Source organism: Pleurodeles waltl, chromosome 7 (assembly GCF_031143425.1).
Source record: "Pleurodeles waltl isolate 20211129_DDA chromosome 7, aPleWal1.hap1.20221129, whole genome shotgun sequence".
In the NCBI taxonomy this organism is placed as follows: Eukaryota; Metazoa; Chordata; class Amphibia; order Caudata; family Salamandridae; genus Pleurodeles; species Pleurodeles waltl.
The window spans coordinates 1,190,851,261-1,190,866,425 of record NC_090446.1 but is presented as its reverse complement, the minus strand read 5'-3'; the positions used below and the strand labels follow the sequence as shown (position 1 = coordinate 1,190,866,425).

At 48.3% G+C, this 15,165-nt stretch overlaps 1 protein-coding gene across 4 annotated transcripts in view; it reads left to right on the top strand.

Annotated features, from left to right (window-relative positions):
• Positions 1–15,165, top strand: part of MYH10 (myosin heavy chain 10) — a 955,741-nt gene that overhangs the window by 477,690 nt on the left and 462,886 nt on the right. For all 4 annotated transcript variants that reach the window (XM_069200300.1, XM_069200299.1, XM_069200302.1 and 1 more), the window contains exon 17: positions 1,065–1,179. In XM_069200300.1, coding sequence (XP_069056401.1) covers positions 1,065–1,179 — 115 coding nt within the window. The remainder of the gene's footprint in view (positions 1–1,064; positions 1,180–15,165) is intronic.

Here is a 15,165-nt window from a genome sequence, read left to right as displayed (position 1 = left end):
AAACTGTCAGAAAAATTAAACAACTGTTTGTCGCTTTTCCCCCTTCCCATAAAGGAAAGCCTAAATTAAAATCAGCCATAGCCAGATCGATACTTAAGTGCATGCAAACGTTACCAATAAAGCTTAAAGAACTCAATCTACACCTCATAGAGCACACTTTACTCTGGGAAAAGGTGGCTTTCTGCGACATCATTCCAATAGCTGACATATGCAAAGCAGCTACATGGTCTACACTACACACTTTCACTAAACATCATTGTGTGGATATTCTAGCACATAAACAAGCCAACGTAGGTCAGGCGGTGCTACATACACTTTTCCAGATAACTGCAACATCCACAGGTTATCCACCGCTTTTGAGGAGGACTGCTTTACAGTCTATGCAAATCATGTGTATCTACAGCCACACATGCCTCGAACTGAATATGTTACTTACCCTGTAAGCATCTGTTCGTGGCGTATAGTGCTGTAGATTCACATCTGCCCACCCTCCTCTCTGGACACGTTGAAGTTATACTTTCCTTTCACATGGACATCTCATTTCTTGCACTTACTCTACACTCTGTTCTCACCCAGCTGCGGAAAAATAATCTAACAATGGAGTCGATGCCCTTACTCATCATTACCAAGAGGAAGAGTCACTCTACATCAAGACTCGAAAGACTCCTTAAAAGAAAAACAATTTGCACACATCTGGACCCAACACTAGATGGCAAGAGTAAGCAAAGCATGTGAATCTACAGCCCTACATGCCATGAAAAGATGCTTACAGGGTAAGTAACTTATTCTTTTCCTGGACAATATATATTGGGTATCAAGTGATATCAAACTCATACTAATGCAGAAGTGCTATGCATCACCCTTAAAAATTATGTTGACCAACAAAAGGGAAAGTAGAATAACTGCAGTATGTATCATCTCTCTACAGAACCACAGCAATTCAAATAATTCAAAGTCGATTTTAAATAGAACAATATATCACAGATTTTATTTTTAACATGTTGTTTTAAACTTAGTTTCCAGTGTTTTTGCTTACCTGACATAATAATTTGTCCTGACTATAGGTAGATTACAAAGCAGATGAGTGGCTCATGAAGAATATGGACCCACTGAATGACAATGTGGCTACTCTTCTACACCAGTCTTCAGACAAGTTTGTGGCAGAGCTCTGGAAGGATGGTAAGGGAACAAATGAACCAACATAACTCAAGGCTAGCATTGTAAAATGTTTTTTCTAATTAACTTAGACCTTGTCTGTTACTAAACAGAGCAATTTTGGAGAATCATCTAGCAAATATATTCTCATGTAAGTCATTAGACTGTTGGAATGGAATTAAAACCTGTTTTTGTTATCTTAGAAATATGGAAAATAGTGTTTCCTGCCAGTTTGTTTAAGACTTCAGCAACATGGTTGCTGTATGGAAGTGATAGAACAGTAGCATGTTGGTTTATCGGCATGTTCTAGTGAAGAAAAAGGATCTGCAACAACCTTAGCTAGACTCGGTCCTTCAAATGTGGTGTCCTGGTTGGGAGAATCAGCTTGAATCATTCCCAGACTTCAAGTTGGGACTCTACCACAACTTTGCAACCAGTAACGTACAGTAGTAGCATAAATACACTATAATAAGAAGTGTCTTTGGAGAAGCACTTTCATCTCTTTGAAAATATCCAAATTTAAGTCAGTAAGTTGGACATCCACCAAACTCTACTCCTCCTGAAGGGCACCATTGCTAGTCTGCTGCTGTGGGCGATCACCTGTCTAGATCTCTGCTCATCGCAGTTAGTGATGTATGTACAAACATTTTTTCCAGTTGGAAACTAGCTGGTTCTCAGAAAGGACCCATTTCCGATTGTAGAGAAGCAATTTCTAATGTACATATACCTAATTGCAGTTTAACTTGTTACTACATCACGGTGTGGTTTAGCGATTTGTTATTTTGAAGGCGCTTGTTTGTGACATCCCTTCCAAATTTTGAATTGCAGTGGTATGTATCAATGTTTTGCAAACTAATTCCAGTCACAATACATTTTTTACCAACACCTCGAAGGAGGTGGTAACCCATTAGCAAATGCTAAAGGGTCCCTTTTGAGAATGTAAAAAACATCCTATTCTTAAAAAATTTAACTTCAAAATGTAATTTTTTTAACAAGTTGTAGGAAAATGCCACTGTTGGCATGGTTAACCCCTAACTTTTTGCCTTTTTTTGATGCTAGTTATGACTGAAAGTGCGCTAGGACCCTGCTAACCAGGCCCCAGCACCAGTGTTCTTTCCCTAAAACTGCACCTTAGTCTCCACAATTGGCACAGCCCTGGCACACAGATATGTCCCTTGTAAATGGTACCTTTGATACCAAAGGCCCTGTGGCCCGGGAAGGTCTCTAAGGGCTGCAGCATGTATTATGCCACCCCAGGGACCCCTCACTCAGCACATGCACACTGCCTCACAGCTTGTGTGTGCTGGTGGGGAGAAAAAGACTAAGTCGACATGGCACTCCCCTCAGGGTGCCAAGCCCAAAACCCACTGCCGTGACATAGGTAAGTCACCCCTCTAGCAGGCCTTAAAGCCCTAAGGGAGGGCGCACTGTACCACAGGTTAGGGCATAGCTGCATGAGCACTATGTCCCTGCAGTTTTTAAGCCAAATCTTAGACATTGTAAGTGCAGGGTAACCATAAAGAGTATATGGTCTGGAAGTTTGTCAAACACAAACTCAACAGTTCCATAATGACTACACTGAATATTGGGAAGTTTGGTATCAAACTTCTCAGCACAATAAATCCGCACTGATGCCAGTGTAAGATTTATTGAGAAATGCACTCAGTGGGCATCTTAGAGATGCCCCCGGCATGCCAGCCGAACAACTAGTGCTAGGTGGACCAGTCTCTGCCAGTCTGCCACTACAGACTAGTTTCTGGCCACATGGGGTGAGTGCCTTTGTGCACTCTGTGACCAGGAACAAAGCCTGTCCTGGGTGGAGGTGCCTCACACCTCCCCCTGCAGGAACTGTAACACCTGGCTGTGAGCCTCAAAGGCTCAAGCCTGGTATTAAAACGCCCCAGAGCACACCAGCTAGTGGAGATGCCTGCCCCCCGGACACAGCCCCCCCTTTTGGTGGCAAGTCCGGAGAAGATAACTAGAAAAACAAGGGGGAGTCACGCTCCAGCCAGGACAGCCCCTAAGGTGTCCAGAGCTGAGGTGACCCCTTCTTTAGAAAATCCTCCATCTTGCTTTGGAGGATTTATCCCAATAGGATAAGGGATGTGTCCCTCTCCCCAAAGGGAGAAGGCACAATGAGGGTGTAGCCACCCTAAAGGACAGTAGCCATTAGCTACTGCCATCCAGCCCTAAACACACCACTACATTTAGTATTTAGGGGTGACCCTGAACCCGGGAAAACAGATTCCTGCTGCCCTAACAGGAAGAAGGACTGGTGACCTGAAAACCCCACAGAGAAGGAGACGTAAACTGCTTTGGCCCCAGCCCTACCGACATGTCTCCAGATTCGAAGAACCTGCAACAGGGATGCATCCAGCGACCTCTGCTGACTCAGAGGACTGCCCTGCAACCCAAAGGATCAAGAAACTCCAGTGGACAGCGGCTCTGTCCAAAACAACCAAGAAGAAACCATCTTTAAATGACTCTCACCTCACTCCTGAAGCGTGAGTCCCCAACACTCTGCACCGACTCCCCGGGGCCGTGTCCAGAGAAACCAACACTGCAGCTAGGACCCCCAGGCAACTCCTACGGCGTGTCCACCCTGAGACAACCTCCCTGCACCCCTACGGCGACTCCTGCAGAGAATCCAGAGGCTTCCCTGACCGCGACTGCCCGGTAACAAAGAACCTGATGCCTGGAAGAAGCACTGCACCCGCAGCCCCCAGGCCTGAGAGGAACCAACTACCGGTGCAGGAGTGACCAGCAGGCGGCCTTCATGTTTGTCCAGTCGGTGGCTGCCCCGATAAGCCCCCATGTGCATCACCAGAGTGACCCCCGGGTCCCTCCATTGATTTCAATGTAAAACCAGACACCTAATTTGCACACTGCACACAGCCGCCCCTGTGCCGCTGAGCGTGTATTTTGTGGGCCTGTTTGCGACACCCCCAGTGCTCTACAAACCTCCGCGCCCCGCACCTCCCCCCCCGGTCTGCTCCCCGAGGACGCATGTACTTACCTGCTAGCAGACTGGAACCGGAGCACCCATAGTCAGTGGGTTGCCTATGCCCTGGAGACTGAACTGGTAAGTGTTTTACTTAGACCTGCTAAACCAACTTGTACTTACCTTCCCCAGGAACTGTTGAATTTTGCAGTGTCCACTTTTAAAATAGCTTATTGTTATTTTATGCCAAACTGTGTACATTACTGTTTTACTTCAAAGTTCTACATTTACCTATGCCACGTACCTTACAATGTATGTACTTACTTGATATCTGAATCTTGTGTTTCTAAAATCCATTAAGAAAAGATATTTTCTATAAAAAAAACTATTGGCCTGGAGTTAAGTCTTTGAGTGTGTGTGTAGGAAGTTGGCTCTGTATGCACTATTTCAAAGTAAGGAATAGTATGCACAGAGTCCAAGGGTTCCCCTTAGAGGTAAGATAGTGGCAAAAAGAGATAATACTAATGCTCTATTTTGTGGTAGTGTGGTCGAGCAGTAGGCTTATCCAAGGAGTAGTGTTAAGCATTTGTTGTACATACACATAGACAATAAATGAGGTACACACACTCAAAGACAAATCCAGCCAATAGGTTTTGTTATAGAAAAATATATTTTCTTAGTTTATTTTAAGAACCACAGGTTCAAATTTAACATGTAATATCTTGTTTGAAAGGTATTGCAGGTAAGTACATTAGGAACTTTGAATTATTTCAATTGCATGTATACTTTTCAAGTTATTCACAAATAGCTATTTTAAAAGTGGACACAGTGCAATTTTCACAGTTCCTGGGGGAGGTAAGTTTTGGTTAGTTTTACCAGGTAAGTAAGACACTTACAGGGTTCAGTTCTTGGTCCAAGGTAGCCCACCGTTGGGGGTTCAGAGCAACCCCAAAGTCACCACACCAGCAGCTCAGGGCCGGTCAGGTGCAGAGTTCAAAGTGGTGCCCAAAACGCATAGGCTAGAATGGAGAGAAGGGGGTGCCCCGGTTCCGGTCTGCTTGCAGGTAAGTACCCGCGTCTTCGGAGGGCAGACCAGGGGGGTTTTGTAGGGCACCGGGGGGACACAAGCCCACACAGAAATTTCACCCTCAGCGGCGCGGGGGCGGCCGGGTGCAGTGTAGAGACAAGCGTCGGGTTCGCAATTTTAGTCTATGAGAGATCTCGGGATCTCTTCAGCGCTGCAGGCAGGCAAGGGGGGGGTTCCTCGGGGAAACCTCCACTTGGTCAAGGGAGAGGGACTCCTGGGGGTCACTCCTCCAGTGAAAGTCCGGTCCTTCAGGTCCTGGGGGCTGCGGGTGCAGGGTCTCTCCCAGGTGTCGGGACTTGGGACTCAAAGAGTCGCGGTCAGGGGAAGCCTCGGGATTCCCTCTGCAGGCGGCGCTGTGGGGGCTCAGGGGGGACAGGTTTTTGTACTCACAGTCTTAGAGTAGTCCTGGGGTCCCTCCTGAGGTGATGGATCGCCACCAGCCGAGTCGGGGTCGCCGGGTGCAGTGTTGCAAGTCTCACGCCTTTTGCGGGGAGCTTGCAGGGTTCTTTAAAGCTGCTGGAAACAAAGTTGCAGCTTTTCTTGGAGCAGGTCCGCTGTCCTCGGGAGTTTCTTGTCTTTTCGAAGCAGGGGCAGTCCTCAGAGGATGTCGAGGTCGCTGGTCCCTTTGGAAGGCGTCGCTGGAGCAGGATCTTTGGAAGGCAGGAGACAGGCCGGTGAGTTTCTGGAGCCAAGGCAGTTGTCGTCTTCTGGTCTTCCTCTGCAGGGGTTTTCAGCTAGGCAGTCCTTCTTCTTGTAGTTGCAGGAATCTATTTTTCTAGGGTTCAGGGTAGCCCTTAAATACAAAATTTAAGGGCGTGTTTAGTTCTGGGGGGTTAGTAGCCAATGGCTACTAGCCCTGAGGGTGGGTACACCCTCTTTGTGCCTCCTCCCAAGGGGAGGGGGTCACAATCCTAACCCTATTGGGGGAATCCTCCATCTGCAAGATGGAGGATTTCTAAAAGTCAGAGTCACCTCAGCTCAGGACACCTTAGGGGCTGTCCTGACTGGCCAGTGACTCCTCCTTGTTGCTTTCTTTGTTCCCTCCAGCCTTGCCGCCAAAAGTGGGGGCCGTGGCCGGAGGGGGCGGGCAACTCCACTAAGCTGGAGTGCCCTGCTGGGCTGTGACAAAGGGGTGAGCCTTTGAGGCTCACCGCCAGGTGTTACAGCTCCTGCCTGGGGGAGGTGTTAACATCTCCACCCAGTGCAGGCTTTGTTCCTGGCCTCAGAGTGACAAAGGCACTCTCCCCATGGGGCCAGCAACATGTCTCTAGTGTGGCAGGCTGCTGGAACTAGTCAGCCTACACAGACAGTCGGTTAAGTTTCAGGGGGCACCTCTAAGGTGCCCTCTGTGGTGTATTTTACAATAAAATGTACACTGGCATCAGTGTGCATTTATTGTGCTGAGAAGTTTGATACCAAACTTCCCAGTTTTCAGTGTAGCCATTATGGTGCTGTGGAGTTCGTGTTTGACAGACTCCCAGACCATATACTCTTATGGCTACCCTGCACTTACAATGTCTAAGGTTTTGTTTAGACACTGTAGGGGTACCATGCTCATGCACTGGTACCCTCACCTATGGTATAGTGCACCCTGCCTTAGGGCTGTAAGGCCTGCTAGAGGGGTGTCTTACCTATACTGCATAGGCAGTGAGAGGCTGGCATGGCACCCTGAGGGGAGTGCCATGTCGACTTACTCGTTTTGTTCTCACTAGCACACACAAGCTGGCAAGCAGTGTGTCTGTGCTGAGTGAGAGGTCTCCAGGGTGGCATAAGACATGCTGCAGCCCTTAGAGACCTTCCTTGGCATCAGGGCCCTTGGTACTAGAAGTACCAGTTACAAGGGACTTATCTGGATGCCAGGGTCTGCCAATTGTGGATACAAAAGTACAGGTTAGGGAAAGAACACTGGTGCTGGGGCCTGGTTAGCAGGCCTCAGCACACTTTCAATTGTAAACATAGCATCAGCAAAGGCAAAAAGTCAGGGGGCAACCATGCCAAGGAGGCATTTCCTTACACAACCCCCCCCCCAAACGAAAGAGGATGAGACTAACCTTTCCCAAGAGAGTCTTCATTTTCTAAGTGGAAGAACCTGGAAAGGCCATCTGCATTGGCATGGGCAGTCCCAGGTCTGTGTTCCACTATAAAGTCCATTCCCTGTAGGGAGATGGACCACCTCAACAGTTTAGGATTTTCACCTTTCATTTGCATCAGCCATTTGAGAGGTCTGTGGTCAGTTTGAACTAGGAAGTGAGTCCCAAAGAGGTATGGTCTCAGCTTCTTCAGGGACCAAACCACAGCAAAGGCCTCCCTCTCAATGGCACTCCAACGCTGCTCCCTGGGGAGTAACCTACTGCTAATGAAAGCAACAGGCTGGTCAAGGCCATCATCATTTGTTTGGGACAAAACTGCCCCTATCCCATGTTCAGAGGCATCAGTCTGCACAATGAACTGCTTAGAATAATCTGGAGCTTTTAGAACTGGTGCTGAGCACATTGCTTGTTTCAGGGTGTCAAAGGCCTGTTGGCATTCCACAGTCCAGTTCACTTTCTTGGGCATTTTCTTGGAGGTGAGTTCAGTGAGGGCTGTCACAATGGATCCATATCCCTTCACAAACCTCCTGTAATACCCAGTCAAGCCAAGGAATGCCCTGACTTGAGTCTGGGTTTTTGGAGCTACCCAGTCCAGAATAGTCTGGATCTTGGGTTGGAGTGGCTGAACTTGGCCTCCACCTACAAGGTGTCCCAAGTAAACCACAGTTCCCTGCCCTATCTGGCATTTGGATGCCTTGATAGAGAGGCCTGCAGATTGCAGAGCCTTCAAAACCTTCTTCAGGTGGACCAGGTGATCCTGCCAGGTAGAGCTGAAGACAGCAATATCATCAAGATAAGCTGTGCTAAAGGACTCCAAGCCAGCAAGGACTTGATTCACCAACCTTTGGAAGGTGGCAGGGGCATTCTTTAAACCAAAGGGCATAACAGTAAACTGATAATGCCCATCAGGTGTGGAGAATGCTGTCTTTTCTTTTGCTCCAGGTGCCATTTTTATTTGCCAGTACCCTGCTGTCAAGTCAAAGGTACTTAGGAATTTGGCAGCACCTAATTTATCAATGAGCTCATCAGCTCTTGGAATTGGATGGGCATCTGTCTTGGTGACAGAGTTGAGCCCTCTGTAGTCCACACAAAACCTCATTTCTTTCTTCCCATCTTTGGTGTGAGGTTTGGGGACTAAGACCACTGGGCTAGCCCAGGGGCTGTCAGAGCGCTCAATCACTCCCAATTCCAGCATCTTGTGGACTTCCACCTTGATGCTTTCCTTAACATGGTCAGATTGTCTAAAGATTTTGTTTTTGACAGGCATGCTGTCTCCTGTGTCCACATCATGGGTACACAGGTGTGTCTGACCAGGGGTTAAGGAGAAGAGTTCAGGAAACTGTTGTAGGACTCTCCTACAATCAGCTTGCTGTTGGCCAGAGAGGGTGTCTGAGTAGATCACTCCATCTACTGTGCCATCTTTTGGGTCTGATGACAGAAGATCAGGGAGAGGTTCACTCTCAGCCTCCTGATCCTCATCTGTTACCATTAACAGATTCACATCAGCCCTGTCATGGAAGAGCTTAAGGCGGTTCACATGGATCACCCTCTTGGGGCTCCTGCTTGTGCCCAGGTCCACCAGGTAGGTGACCTGACTCTTCCTCTCTAGCACTGGGTAAGGGCCACTCCATTTGTCCTGGAGTGCCCTGGGAGCCACAGGCTCCAGAACCCAGACTTTCTGCCCTGGTTGGAACTCAACCAGTGCAGCCTTTTGGTCATACCAAAACTTCTGGAGTTGTTGGCTGGCCTCAAGGTTTTTGGTTGCCTTTTCCATGTACTCTGCCATTCTAGAGCGAAGGCCAAGTACATAGTCCACTATGTCCTGTTTAGGCTCATGGAGAGGTCTCTCCCAGCCTTCTTTAACAAGAGCAAGTGGTCCCCTTACAGGATGACCAAACAGAAGTTCAAAGGGTGAGAATCCTACTCCCTTCTGTGGCACCTCTCTGTAAGCGAAAAGCAGACATGGCAAGAGGACATCCCATCTCCTTTTGAGTTTTTCTGGGAGCCCCATGATCATGCCTTTTAATGTCTTGTTGAATCTCTCAACTAAGCCATTAGTTTGTGGATGGTAGGGTGTAGTGAATTTATAAGTCACTCCACACTCATTCCACATGTGCTTTAGGTATGCTGACATGAAGTTGGTACCTCTGTCAGACACCACCTCCTTAGGGAAACCCACTCTGGTAAAAATACCAATGAGGGCCTTGGCTACTGCAGGGGCAGTAGTCGACCTAAGGGGAATAGCTTCAGGATACCTGGTAGCATGATCCACTACTACCAGGATATACAGATTTCCTGAGGCTGTGGGAGGTTCTAGTGGACCAACTATGTCCACACCCACTCTTTCAAAGGGAACCCCCACCACTGGAAGTGGAATGAGGGGGGCCTTTGGATGCCCACCTGTCTTACCACTGGCTTGACAGGTGGGGCAGGAGAGGCAAAACTCCTTAACCATGTTGGACATATTGGGCCAGTAGAAGTGGTTGACTAACCTCTCCCACGTCTTGGTTTGTCCCAAATGTCCAGCAAGGGGAATGTCATGGGCCAATGTTAGGATGAACTCTCTGAACAGCTGAGGCACTACCACTCTCCTAGTGGCACCAGGTTTGGGGTCTCTGGCCTCAGTGTACAGGAGTCCATCTTCCCAATAGACCCTATGCGTTCCATTTTTCTTGCCTTTGGACTCTTCAGCAGCTTGCTGCCTAAGGCCTTCAAGAGAGGGACAGGTTTCTTGTCCCTTACACAGCTCCTCCCTTGAGGGTCCCCCTGGGCCTAAGAGCTCAACCTGATAAGGTTCAAGCTCCAAAGGCTCAGTTCCCTCAGAGGGCAGAACTTCTTCCTGAGAAGAGAGGTTCCCTTTCTTTTGCTGTGTTGCAGTTGGTTTCCCAACTGACTTTCCTTTCCTCTTGGTAGGCTGGGCCATTCTTCCAGACTCCAGCTCTACTTGTTCACCCTGTGCCTTGCATTGTGCTCTGGTTTTCACACACACCAGTTCAGGGATACCCAGCATTGCTGCATGGGTTTTTAGTTCTACCCCAGCCCATGCTGAGGACTCCAGGTCATTTCCAAGCAGACAGTCCACTGGGATATTTGAGGAGACCACCACCTGTTTCAGGCCATTGACCCCTCCCCATTCTAAAGTAACCATTGCCATGGGATGTACTTTTCTCTGATTGTCAGCGTTGGTGACTGTGTAAGTTTTTCCAGTCAGGTATTGGCCAGGGGAAACCAGTTTCTCTGTCACCATGGTGACACTGGCACCTGTATCCCTCAGGCCCTCTATTCTAGTCCCATTAATTAAGAGTTGCTGTCTGTATTTTTGCATGTTAGGCGGCCAGACAGCTAGTGTGGCTAAATCCACCCCACCCTCAGAAACTAGAGTAGCTTCAGTGTGGACCCTGATTTGCTCTGGGCACACTGTTGATCCCACTTGGAGACTAGCCATACCAGTGTTACCTGGATGGGAGTTTGGAGTGGAACCTTTCTTGGGACAGGCCTTGTCTCCAGTTTGGTGTCCATGCTGTTTACAGCTATGACACCAGGCCTTTTTGGGATCAAAGTTTTTACCCTTGTACCCATTGTTTTGTGAAGAGGCTCTGGGCCCACCCTCCTGTGCAGGTTTTTGGGGGCCTGTAGAAGACTCTTTACTATTTTTAGTTTTGGTTGTCTCATCACCCTTCCCCTGGGGAGTCTTTGTGACCCCTTTCTTTTGGTCACCCCCTGTTGAAGTCTTGGACACCCTTGTCTTGACCCAATGGTCCGCCTTCTTTCCCAATTCTTGGGGAGAAATTGGTCCTAGGTCTACCAGATGCTGATGCAGTTTATCATTGAAACAATTACTTAACAGGTGTTCTTTCACAAATAAATTGTACAGCCCATCATAATTACTTACACCACTGCCTTGAATCCAACCATCTAGTGTTTTCACTGAGTAGTCAACAAAGTCAACCCAGGTCTGGCTCGAGGATTTTTGAGCCCCCCTGAACCTAATCCTGTACTCCTCAGTGGAGAATCCAAAGCCCTCAATCAGGGTACCCTTCATGAGGTCATAAGATTCTGCATCTTTTCCAGAGAGTGTGAGGAGTCTATCCCTACACTTTCCAGTGAACATTTCCCAAAGGAGAGCACCCCAGTGAGATCTGTTCACTTTTCTGGTTACACAAGCCCTCTCAAAAGCTGTGAACCACTTGGTGATGTCATCACCATCTTCAAATTTTGTCACAATCCCTTTGGGGATTTTTAACATGTCAGGAGAATCTCTGACCCTATTTATATTGCTGCCACCATTGATGGGACCTAGGCCCATCTCTTGTCTTTCCCTTTCTATGGCTAGAAGCTGTCTCTCCAAAGCCAATCTTTTGGCCATCCTGGCTAACAGGAGGTCATCTTCACTGAGAGCATCCTCAGTGATTTCAGAAATGTGGGACCCTCCTGTGAGGGACTCACCATTTCTGACTAACACAGTTGGAGACAGGACTTGAGGGGTCCTGTTCTCCCTATTTAGGACTGGAGGAGGGACATTGGCCTCCAAGTCACTAATTTCTTCCTCTGTGAGGTCATCATCAGAGGGGTTGGCTTTTTCAAACTCTGCCAACAGCTCCTGGAGCTGAATTTTGGTAGGTCTGGAGCCAATGGTTATTTTTTTGATATTACAGAGAGACCTTAGCTCCCTCATCTTAAGATGGAGGTAAGGTGTGGTGTCGAGTTCCACCACATTCATCTCTGTATCAGACATTATTTTGCTAAAAGTTGGAAGACTTTTTAAAGAATCTAAAACTGTTTCTAGGATCTAATTTCAAACTTTTAACAAACTTTTAAACTCTAAAAGACAATGCTAAACAGGGACTTAACACACAAGGCCCTAGCAGGACTTTTAAGAATTTAGAAAAATTTCAAATTGCAAAAATCAATTTCTAATGACAATTTTGGAATTTGTCTTGTGATCAGGTATTGGCTGAGTAGTCCAGCAAATGCAAAGTCTTGTACCCCACCGCTGATCCACCAATGTAGGAAGTTGGCTCTGTATGCACTATTTCAAAGTAAGGATTAGTATGCACAGAGTCCAAGGGTTCCCCTTAGAGGTAAGATAGTGGCAAAAAGAGATAATACTAATGCTCTATTTTGTGGTAGTGTGGTCGAGCAGTAGGCTTATCCAAGGAGTAGTGTTAAGCATTTGTTGTACATACACATAGACAATAAATGAGGTACACACACTCAAAGACAAATCCAGCCAATAGGTTTTTATATAGAAAAATATCTTTTCTTAGTTTATTTTAAGAACCACCGGTTCAAATTCTACATGTAATATCTCATTCGAAAGGTATTGCAGGTAAGTACTTTAGGAACTTCAAATCATCAAAATTGCATGTATACTTTTCAAGTTATTCACAAATAGCTGTTTTAAAAGTGGACACAGTGCAATTTTCACAGTTCCTAGGGGAGGTAAGTATTTGTTAGGTTAACCAGGTAAGTAAGACACTTACAGGGCTTAGTTCTTGGTCCAAGGTAGCCCACCGTTGGGGGTTCAGAGCAACCCCAAAGTCACCACACCAGCAGCTCAGGGCCGGTCAGGTGCAGAGTTCAAAGTGGTGCCCAAAACGCATAGGCTAGAATGGAGAGAAGGGGGTGCCCCGGTTCCGGTCTGCTTGCAGGTAAGTACCCGCGTCTTCGGAGGGCAGACCAGGGGGGTTTTGTAGGGCACCGGGGGGGACACAAGCCCACACAGAAATTTCACCCTCAGCGGCGCGGGGGCGGCCGGGTGCAGTGTAGAGACAAGCGTCGGGTTCGCAATGTTAGTCTATGAGAGATCTCGGGATCTCTTCAGCGCTGCAGGCAGGCAAGGGGGGGGGTTCCTCGGGGAAACCTCCACTTGGTCAAGGGAGAGGGACTCCTGGGGGTCACTCCTCCAGTGAAAGTCCGGTCCTTCAGGTCCTGGGGGCTGCGGGTGCAGGGTCTCTCCCAGGTGTCGGGACTTGGGACTCAAAGAGTCGCGGTCAGGGGAAGCCTCGGGATTCCCTCTGCAGGCGGCGCTGTGGGGGCTCAGGGGGGACAGGTTTTTGTACTCAGTCTTAGAGTAGTCCTGGGGTCCCTCCTGAGGTGTTGGATCGCCACCAGCCGAGTCGGGGTCGCCGGGTGCAGTGTTGCAAGTCTCACGCCTTTTGCGGGGAGCTTGCAGGGTTCTTTAAAGCTGCTGGAAACAAAGTTGCAGCTTTTCTTGGAGCAGGTCCGCTGTCCTCGGGAGTTTCTTGTCTTTTCGAAGCAGGGGCAGTCCTCAGAGGATGTCGAGGTCGCTGGTCCCTTTGGAAGGCGTCGCTGGAGCAGGATCTTTGGAAGGCAGGAGACAGGCCGGTGAGTTTCTGGAGCCAAGGCAGTTGTCGTCTTCTGGTCTTCCTCTGCAGGGGTTTTCAGCTAGGCAGTCCTTCTTCTTGTAGTTGCAGGAATCTAATTTTCTAGGGTTCAGGGTAGCCCTTAAATACAAAATTTAAGGGCGTGTTTAGGTCTGGGGGGTTAGTAGCCAATGGCTACTAGCCCTGAGGGTGGGTACACCCTCTTTGTGCCTCCTCCCAAGGGGAGGGGGTCACAATCCTAACCCTATTGGGGGAATCCTCCATCTGCAAGATGGAGGATTTCTAAAAGTCAGAGTCACCTCAGCTCAGGACACCTTAGGGGCTGTCCTGACTGGGCAGTGACTCCTCCTTGTTGCTTTCTTTGTTCCCTCCAGCCTTGCCGCCAAAAGTGGGGGCCGTGGCCGGAGGGGGCGGGCAACTCCACTAAGCTGGAGTGCCCTGCTGGGCTGTGACAAAGGGGTGAGCCTTTGAGGCTCACCGCCAGGTGTTACAGCTCCTGCCTGGGGGAGGTGTTAGCATCTCCACCCAGTGCAGGCTTTGTTCCTGGCCTCAGAGTGACAAAGGCACTCTCCCCATGGGGCCAGCAACATGTCTCTAGTGTGGCAGGCTGCTGGAACTAGTCAGCCTACACAGACAGTCGGTTAAGTTTCAGGGGGCACCTCTAAGGTGCCCTCTGTGGTGTATTTTACAATAAAATGTACACTGGCATCAGTGTGCATTTATTGTGCTGAGAAGTTTGATACCAAACTTCCCAGTTTTCAGTGTAGCCATTATGGTGCTGTGGAGTTCGTGTTTGACAGACTCCCAGACCATATACTCTTATGGCTACCCTGCACTTACAATGTCTAAGGTTTTGTTTAGACACTGTAGGGGTACCATGCTCATGCACTGGTACCCTCACCTATGGTATAGTGCACCCTGCCTTAGGGCTGTAAGGCCTGCTAGAGGGGTGTCTTACCTATACTGCATAGGCAGTGAGAGGCTGGCATGGCACCCTGAGGGGAGTGCCATGTCGACTTACTCGTTTTGTTCTCACTAGCACACACAAGCTGGCAAGCAGTGTGTCTGTGCTGAGTGAGAGGTCTCCAGGGTGGCATAAGACATGCTGCAGCCCTTAGAGACCTTCCTTGGCATCAGGGCCCTTGGTACTAGAAGTACCAGTTACAAGGGACTTATCTGGATGCCAGGGTCTGCCAATTGTGGATACAAAAGTACAGGTTAGGGAAAGAACACTGGTGCTGGGGCCTGGTTAGCAGGCCTCAGCACACTTTCAATTGTAAACATAGCATCAGCAAAGGCAAAAAGTCAGGGGGCAACCATGCCAAGGAGGCATTTCCTTACAGTGTGTTCTCATGTATTGCCTGTGTGTGTACAACAAATACTTAACACTACCCTCTGATAAGCCTAACTGCTCGACCACACTACCACAAATAGAGCATTAGTATTATCTATTATTGCCACTATCAACCTCTAAGGGGAAACCCTGGACTCTTTGCACACTATCTCTCACGTTGAGATAGTATATACAGAGCCAACTTCCTACAC